This window comes from Danio rerio, chromosome 24, assembly GCF_052040795.2.
Source record: "Danio rerio strain M-AB ecotype USA chromosome 24, GRCz13ab, whole genome shotgun sequence".
Lineage (NCBI taxonomy): Eukaryota > Metazoa > Chordata > Actinopteri > Cypriniformes > Danionidae > Danio > Danio rerio.
Genome location: NC_141044.1, coordinates 40632015 through 40641906, shown reverse-complemented (window position 1 = coordinate 40641906; position 9892 = coordinate 40632015). Strand labels below are relative to the sequence as shown.

General features: G+C 39.4%; 1 protein-coding gene across 1 annotated transcript in view; it reads right to left on the bottom strand.

Moving 5' to 3' along the window:
• Nucleotides 1–350: 350 nt before the first annotated feature.
• Nucleotides 351–9892, bottom strand: part of rab11fip3 (RAB11 family interacting protein 3 (class II)) — a 76358-nt gene continuing 66816 nt past the window's right edge. The window contains 3 exon segments of the mRNA NM_001328521.2: nt 351–5356; nt 7459–7599; nt 9615–9770. Coding sequence (NP_001315450.2) covers nt 5243–5356; nt 7459–7599; nt 9615–9770 — 411 coding nt within the window. The 3' untranslated portion in view covers nt 351–5242.

The following is a 9892-nucleotide window of genomic DNA, read 5'->3' as shown; positions in this document are numbered from 1 at the left end:
TTGTTCGCTCGTTACTACGCCCGTACACAGCACTAAAGTCCAGCATCTTCAGATTAGCTTCAGTCTTGATCTGTGCGGTTGAATAACATTTGTTCTGGGAGCACTGTACAAATATGGCGGCGGTATTGACACATGCTAAGGGGCTCATATACAATAGCTACTGTATATATCTATGATATTGTGCAAAATCATGCTAGATAAGTGTTAGCAAACAGTTAAAACAATACTATCTAATGATTAAAGGTAAACATGATCAGATTAATTGAACTATTGCTTTTTTGAGCGATTTTGTTGTTTGCTCATCATATCAACCACTCGCAAACACAAAAAAAATCTCAACAACGTAGGTATTTTACTTAATTTATTGGTGACTAATTTTATTTTCACTTTTCTTTTAACCTTCATACAATTATCTGAAAATCTATAAGACCCCGAACAGTAAAAGATACATCTTAGGAGGGGGCATCTTCGAAAAAGAAAAGCAAAACATTCAACAGAAGACAATACTGATATCTTTTCATTTATACAGTAACCTTAACAATTAAACATCCTTTATACAATTGTATCCTTCATAAAGGAGTCCGTTTTCTTTTATTAACATGTATTTATAACTATTATTAGCCTTTTAAAGTCTAAGTGGCAAGCAGAACTCCTCCTAAGCGGTGAAATGTTCTTTGGACACTGGAAATGTTTTAATCATCTAGCTGTTTAGCATCAGATCAAGTCAGGTCAGATTCCCTTATCGGCTCCATAAGGAAATAAAGGGACAAGACAGTCGGCGGAAGTTCACAGAAGCCACGCTTTTCCTGCATTTTAATGTCCATCAGTGTAATTACAGTAGCTCTAAAACAGCCGTATACATGCGACAGCAGGGCCATCGCTGTGAAGACTGCAGAAATGTCCTCAAATGATCATCAGGAACTGATCGGACGCGATAAAAAAACAAATAGGAAAGGAGATTGTGAAGAGAGCCATAATCCAAAAAAAGAGGAAGGATTGAGTTTCAAACTCGTTTCAAAATGAAAAAGTCGAAGAGAAAATCAAACATCGTCTGAGATGAGAGGAAAGTCCACGGAAAAGAAGAGGTCAGTCGAGTGGAAGACGAAATTAAACACTTTGTTCATTAAAATTCTGAACGAATAAACAAATGAAGCGATATTTACATCAGAGAGAGATGAAGCGCAGAAAAAAGCACGTTTAAAGGTTTTGCGTCTGCTTCCCTTCAGTGCTTGAGTGTCTATGATTTTCATTTTATTTAAATAGCAAACAATAGTTTCTCAGAGTAATTAAATCAGAGTGCAATGAACATTTCCAGTGAGATTTGCACATAAATCCAGGCCAGGAGGCGACAGACGAAAATCCTCAGCGAGTGATCACGCAGGATCATTTGCCTTGACCCACAATTCTGATGGGCGTCGGCCTGTAATGACCCTTTGCGTTCTGCGTCATCGTAATAAATATGAAAAACAAGCGAAAGTGACTAACCAAACTCATTTACGAGCTAAAATATATGCACACGCTCAACCCTCAGGTCAGCAAATGTCCCTCACATGGGCTAACGGTGTGACTGCGTTACCCAGAAATACACTGGTAACTCGTTTACACTCAAAATTCATTGGATGAATTGTGAACACACACACACACACAACACGCATAGAAGGAATGGGCACCTCAATCCCAAAACACAGGGAAGTCACAGGAACCAAAAGACAGGTAGATCCCACACACACACACACTAGTTTTGGTGATTTATAAGGACTCTCCATAGGCGTAATGCGTTTCATACTGTAAAAGCCACTTATAATAGGCGTACCTGCCAACATTTGTCTCTGAAATTCTGGGAGAATGGGAGGGAGATAGGGGGAGGAGGGTGATGGGAAATAGTTTGTCTGAGTAAAGGCTGTTTTATACTTCTGCATTAAATAAAGGCTGATTTATACCAAAGTCCCCTTAAGGCAAGTCATTTCACTCGGCGGCCATCTTTAAAATGCCTCTCAGGCATTCTGTTTCAATGGGGAAACATCAAATTCTCCAAAACGGTTTGCCAAGCTTACGATCACATTTCATATAAGGAAACATCAATCAAACATCAACTGTCTGTTTGGTTTCATTTCTTTACGTTCGGATCACGAAATTGACATCTGGTTCAAGCCCCTCCCCTGGAGAACCTTCAGTCTATAGTGATCGCTGATTGGCTCCTGTATTAGAAGGCGGGGCTTCATTCACCATATGATCGTTACACTTTTCCCCATTCAAAACTATACGAGTGACTTGTCTTGTGTATTCTAGAGTCTTTGTTTATACTTCTGCGTCAAGCGCATGCGTATGGTCTGGTGCAGCCTTCGCACGGTCGCATAGCCAACACTGACGTGCACCTTTAAAAAATTGTAACTACACATCGCAACGATGCGTAGCGCAAGCACTGTTATTGGTCAGTTTGATGAGCGTAGGCATGGGACGAGAACCATTTTCAAGCTATACCGTGGATTGGAAAAGTCAAGGTTTTAAAACCACCAAACTTTTCTGTAAAACCGTTCCTAAGGTATATGTAAGATTTTTTTTTACTTTTTTAGCACAAACAGTATCTCCAGCCGAAAAGATATCCAAATATGCCGTATTTAATTGTAAATAAATTTGTGTTTTTGAAACTAATGTAGATAGCGGAAGTCAAAGATTAACTTATATGATGTAGCCAGACATGTTTACTGCTCCAAAATATTTTAAATGTTTCTCAAAATAAAACATATTGGCTGCGTCCGAAATCGCCTGCTACTCAGTAGGTACTGCATTTAAATTTGAATTCACTACTCGACTGTTAGAAACTTTTAGGACGTTCTTTACAGTATGAATGTGAGTAGCATGAATGAGCTAGGACGTACTACGAATGTCATTTTGTCATTATCACGTGACATACCCGCTTGACTTCCATTCGTGAATTCTCTTGCGGTGCATCAAGGGATAGCGTAGCAATGCGCACTTCAGAATCTCGCTGGAAGTAGTAGGTTATCTGGGTACTCCTCGCATGCTGTTTTTATCGTAGTATTAAATATGGAACTATGTGATTTAAAACAGATATTTTGTTCAAAACGAAAAAAAAAAATTGTTTTTTAACTTGTTTTTTAAAGAATATATTTTAAAGCAGTAATCACAATACTGTGAACCCGTGATATTTTTTATCAAGGTTATCATACCGTTAGAACCTTATACTGGCCCATGCCTAGTTGAGAGCCGCAAACCCGATGGAGTGACTGTTTACAAGTGTCGAGTCCGGTGGAGGAGCTCCAGATGAGAACTTTTGTGCTGTGTTTACCTTATCATGGTTTCCGCTACATTCATTCTTCCATGGCGGGGCGCCACGCCAAAATTGATCCCGCCACGGCTACATTATAGCTTTTCGTTAAAACATTCAGTCGTGTTTTTTTTTTTTTAAATAGTGGGTGATAATCGCACCAAAATGTATTCAAAGGCAAGCGAATTATAACAGCGTGAACGTTTTTGTAACCATAGTTACAGTGCTGTGCTGTGCGTGCGATATTTGTTTAACCCTTTAAGGTTACGTACTGACTGACTGGCTGACTGACAGGTGCGTGAGGCCAGCAAACACGACGTATAGCCGTTTCACTTTACTTCAGGACACATTAATATCGCTCTGTAGGTCTATTAGAGGCATTCATAAATATTCCTAGCAAATCTAACAAATGCTGGAGACATACTGGTTACATAAACGCACTAAATCACACTTCAGCAGCGTTTATTCGAGAGCGCACAAGAAGATCTGTGCTTGAGCTGCGTATATATTTAAGGGGGCGTGCAAGAAGGTTTGTGCACGAGCAGAGGAAATCGGCGCGCAAGCAAAGAGATTCGCATGCTCGTGGGCTATTAAATAAATGCGATCTCAACTTAATACTGAGCTCATGACATTAGTCATTAAAATAACGCCACAGGTAGTTGGTAGATCTGTTTAAAAAAGTCCTGCCGCCACAGCTGGAAAAACATCCTAGAGGAAACACTACTTGATTAAGGGTTGTTGCACATCCGCTGGTTCCCGCCTCAAAATGAGCGAGTTTTAGCTACTCCTACATGAAGGCAGCGTTCAGAAAACCAAAACACCCATGAAGAAACTCGACACAGAGGAACATAAACACCTGCGAGCTGTTTGTGTTGATCAGCAATAACACTTCTGAAACGCTAGCTGGCAGTAGGTGTTTATGTTCCTCTGTGTTGAGTTTCTATGCGGGTGTTTTGTTTTTCTAAACGCTACCTTAATGTAAAAGTAGCTAAATCTCGGTCATTCTGAGGCGGGAACCGTTGGACTAGCAACAACCTTAATCATAAGGTAAAACACAACAGTTTCCATCTAGAGCTACTTCACGGGATTGACACTTGTAAACAGTTGCTACAATGGGTTTGGCCGGCCCTTGGTCCTGCCCACACTGGTCACAGCTATCAAGCAAACCAATCACAGAGCTTACGATATGTGTCGTTGTGATGTGTAGTTACATTTTTGAGAGCGTCAACATCAGCGTCAGCCAGGGCAAGGGCATTGTGAACATTGCGCCAGAGCATATGTGTGCGCTCGACAGTTGAGAAACGTGGGGGGGTGCTGATGTTTGTGGTGTTAGTAACTAATTGTACTATAGGTCAGGTACCAAGCGGTCGTGGCAATTGGATACTATACCAAAGTTGCAACCCGGGGGTTGAGGACTGGAGGGAGGAGGGTGGAATTTTCCCAATTAAGTTATCCAGGACAAATAACAAAACAGGAGGGCGATGGGAGATGGGTCTGAAATACGGGAGACTCCTGGGAAAAACGGGAGTGTGGGCAGGTATGATAATATGGCCTTACCTCTAAACCCAACCCTCACAAGAAACCCGTGGCAAATTTTAAAAGTGAAAAGACCATGTAAATATGACTTTTAAGAGTTTTCAATTACATGGACCCGCAGAAAAAAATTATTATTTGGATTTACTTTATTTAAGGTTGTAAACAATTTATATGGGCTGAATTTAAACAAACTAATTCAATTTAGTAACTTAATGTGTTTGTTCAGCTTATATAAATTGTTTGCAACAACTTAGGGTTAGGGTTAGGGTTAGGGTTAAACAAATTTGTGTCCTCGTAAACCACCAAAACCAACACACACACACACATCCATACAAGGCGAATCATTAAATAATCTGATCAACATCGTGATTGAATTGGTGGTCTCCTCTCGCCTCCTGTTTTAGTTCATAGATGGGATTATTTGACTTCCAGGATGGAGGGGTTGGACTCCATGATGGCGACGATGATGCGGTCGATGTAGTCCTGCAGACGGAAGTTGATCTCCTCCTGTTTGTGGATGGCCTCCATCAGCTGTACACAACAGGGTCAAAGTTATAAAGAGAAGTGCGTGATTAATCGATTGTCGTGCACATTTTGTCAGTAAAGCCGGACCTGCAATCAATAGTAAATCTCTCTAGCATGCGCTTTCTTAGAGTGTTAAAATAATAAAAAATAAAAGTCAAAAACACAATTTTTATGGTTAAAAATATACACATGCACACACATTTGTTCAGCTTAAATTTTCTTTAAAAACTGATTTTTAAAAAATGTATTAAATAAAAAAAAAAATTATTTCAATTCTACAATTTAGTTTGTCCAGGCTGAATTTCTCAGATCACCAGTTAACTATACTACTGTAGTGTTTATTTAGAAAGGGAACTTGCATACGGATTTCATATCAGACATTATATTTTGCACAAATTTAAATTTTTACCTCACAAATCGACCATGAAGGTGTTAATGACCTATCGAATCATAATTCAAGGCTTCAAGGAATCCTGACCTGCGGCCACCTTGTTTCAAATGTAGCAACGTTTACCGTGAAAAGCCGTAGTTTGCTGACAAGCTACACAACAAATCGCACATAATATAATTGCACGAATATGAAATCGAAGATACTCGTTCTCTAATATTGACAGCTGTTGAACTACAAGTCTGTTTTTAGTAATGCTGCTACATCTAAGGCATGTGAAAATACTACAAATAATAACGTTTTTACTCCAAACTCACTTTATAAGTTATTCAGTCACATCAAAATTAAGTGAGATGATTTGGCGTCTTACACTGAATAAGGAATAGCAGCCTTATGCTGTGTTTACACCAGAAGCGGCATGCACGAATATTCGCACATAAATACGTGAACATTTTGCGTTTACTCACTTCATTCTCGTCTGAAATTTACTTCACAACAGATGCGGATTTGCGTCATGAGCAGGGCTTCTGTCTGCAGTTTCACTGCTAAATGGCTAACATGGATTTTACTGAGAGAGTAGCTGTGCTTTATGTGCTTCAGGAAGGCTGAAAAACAGCGTATATTAGTCCGGCGCCATGACTGAGTGCACTAGATCCTTTCAGAGGTTCACCCAGCCCTGTAAGTTCATCAAAGATGGAGTCTTTTAGCGGTGCTTCCAACTAAGCCGAGCCCAGTTTGATGAGCTGTTCTCCGATCTCGACTGGAGGATATCCCCTCTGGACACCAACACAGACGATACGTCCTAATCACGCCCCTACATGAGCAAGCTCCTGATTAGTTAATGCGCCGTTAATCTCCACTGAAGTTCAAACTTTCCAACTTGATTTGAACGGTGCGATACAACCTTAAGCTGCGTCAAACACACAAAACGCTCGACTCGCACCACTTCATTTGCTTGTGCCACCTCATTCGTGCGAATCTTGCCACAGGATGTCTAATCGCGTCTTTGCTTTGACTTAACATGTAATTCACTGGCACTTGACGCTTTATCCGCGTCTTGTGTGAACGCAGCATTACAATTAGGTAGTCTTAAAGGTAACTGTTTTTTTAAGACTACATCCACACTAATTAGGATAAATATGAAAGCAGCAGCATCTAAAAATGCCCTGTGTCCACAATATTATTTCCAATTGTTTCTCAAAATCTCCACAGATGCCTAATTATAAGGAGCTCATGTTTAAAGTTGCCTTATACTGCATTGGTTTAATAAGTTAAATTGTTTTATGATATCTACATAGGGTAGGTATATGGCTGAGGCAAGTAAAAAAAAAATCTCCAGAAATGCTTTGATGTGCTCATTTATTTCTCCATAAAATACCCAGTAAAATCAGAAGGTCCATATTGACCATATTTGGATCGGTTGTGAATATTAATGAGCTCCACTCTGAGTGCAGCTCTCTTTCACACAGACACACCCAGACATCAAGCAAGATGTACACCGAACACAGACAATGCACCGTGAGTCACGCAACAGTCTGTTTTGTGTTCTGATTGGCCCTTTCACACTTGTTGATTTTACATGAGAATGAGTAAACAGTGCTGTCAGAGGCTGACGGTTTTCCCAATGTCCATATACAGATCTCTTTATTATTCAATTATGCTTAGGTATACCTAGACTTTCTTTCATGCAGAGATCAGCATGTATGTGTGTGATACTGACCTCAGCGCGGGAGACGTTGTTGATCTCGGCAGCGAGTGATTCGGACAGAGACTCTGTAAAAAGGCTCTTCGCTCCCTGGATGCTCAGGTTGATGATCTGACCGTTGAGCTCATCGTTCTGCTCCTTCAGACTGCGGTTATCCTGCAAACAAACAGACACAACACTACAGTCATTTAACCTGCTTGAGTCACCGTTTACCATTTATATCTTGAGGCAGTCTGAGCTTTATTGTAAGTTTGTGTACTGGTTTAGCTATACTGGTGAGGGCCAAATGTCCTCGCTTATATACTAAATTTAACTTGCTGTATCCTTAAACTAGTAAACACAAATTAAACAGACTCAAATAGGTACAGTCCTTAGTTGTTCTTTTCGATACTGTGTTGACTAAATTGAGGTTTAGATACATTAAGACTGAGTTTAAACATTGGGTCTGTTGTCATTTTCTTTTCAGTCTTTGTTTGAATTTTTTATGAATTTTTTACCAGGTTAAATGTTTTGTCTTGTTTTAGTCTTTTTGGTCTTAGTAAATCAGTATGAGTCACTGTTTACCCATATTTTTTTTGTAACAGTTTGAGTGTTGGGTTAGCCTGTGTTGCTAATCTGTTTCTGTTTATCTTTTGGGTGTTAGCTTATCTATCCGAGTCGGAGTTGTTGTTGTTGTTTTAAAATCTATTTTTTCTAAGTTGTTTTGTATCATATTAAGTCTCTTATTTAAAGGATAGTTCATAGTCATCATTGATTCAACCTCTATTTGTTCGAAACCTGTTTGAGTTTCTTTTTTTGAGGAAGATATATTGAAGAACACTGTGGAAAAGCATCTATTCTCTTCCATATATTTTTGCTGTGCCTACTATGGATGTCAATGGCTGCTTTTGTTTTCAGCATTCTTCAGAACAACTTGTTTTTTGTTCAACAAAACATAGAAATCCATAAATGTTTAGAACCACTTGAGAATATATGAGAAAATGTTCACTTTTGAGTGAACTACCCCTTTAAGTCTTGGTTAAGCCTGCCTTTCATCAGTTTGAGCTCATTTCAGTTTGATACCATTCAGAAGACAACCATATGCATCAGACATTGTGACATCCGGGGCTGAGACTAAGGTCCAGTTCACACTGATGCACTTTAGTTTTAAAACTGTGTTTTAGAGTGAAAATGATCTACGTCCACACTGGCGTTTCACCTAGTGTTTCTGAAAAATCTCTCCGTTCACACTACACCTCTAAAAATGCACATTACGTGCGCACGTCTGAGCACCAAGCAGTCAGCAGGTGCTTTGAGCACACCTCCCCAGATGAGAGCAGCACACATCAATCAGTTCATCAAGGATGTACCGCTGGATCTCATCTCACTATAGTTGTTAAAGGTGACATTTAATTAATCTTGTCTTTATCTAAAGACTCTCTGGTCTCTTCAATCTAACCTCTCCCAGGTAATGTGTTTTGCCTGAGAGCAAAAATAAGTTAATATATTAATTTATGTAACTGCGTACACTAATTCAGCACATTTGACTGATTGCTTGCCTTTATTTCATATATTGTATGTTATACTTTTACAATGGCCATTATTGATTACCAAATCTGATAGCAATATCAATTAAACAAGATATTCAACAAGAGACCGGGTATGTTTCATTATTTTCAATGAAAATGAAAGGAGGCAGTTATGTTATAGGCTCCATTTTGTTATAAATATGCATACAGTGAAGATGATAATCATATAAATATGTAACTACACAATGCCTCAACAGTTTTGGTGTTTGTTAAGCTGTTAGTATAAAAATTAAAATGAAGCAGTTTCTCATATGTTTTCATTTTATTGTTAAGAAAATGAAACAACATAGCCAAAGTGATGTGAGTGAGGTTATAAGAAACACTGTTGACGTGTCCTTGGTACTTTGTTATCCATATCAAACCTGTGAAGTCTAAACTTAGATGAAAAGGATGCAGGACTGAATTTGTGTACTTGTTATTGAGGAAAAGGATAACAGGAATGTCAGAAGCTCGGCAACCATTCTCCGTTTTCAGGGCTTGAATACTCCGGGGTAGTGTGGACGGAAGGCGTAATGATAGCAAAATGTATGCGTTTTAAAACTGAAACATATTAGTGTAAACAGGGCCTAAGTCTAGGATGAGCACTGAAAGGTGTGTTTTGACCTGTTTGAGTCTGCGTATCTCCTGCTCCAGTTCGTTCTCTCTCATGTGTGTGTTGTATTCTTGCAGGCCGTTGCTGGAAGATCGGCCTCTTCTCGCTTCAGTCTCCAACTTGAACAGCTGCAGGTGTTCCAGCTGCTTTCTCAAGTCCTCTATCAACTACACAGAGAGAGAGAGAGAGACAGAGAGAGAGAGAGAGAGAGAGAGAGAGAGAGCAGTCATTAGCAGAGCAACACAAAACCCTTTTTGAATCTGTGCATTAACGGGAAATGGACGAATGT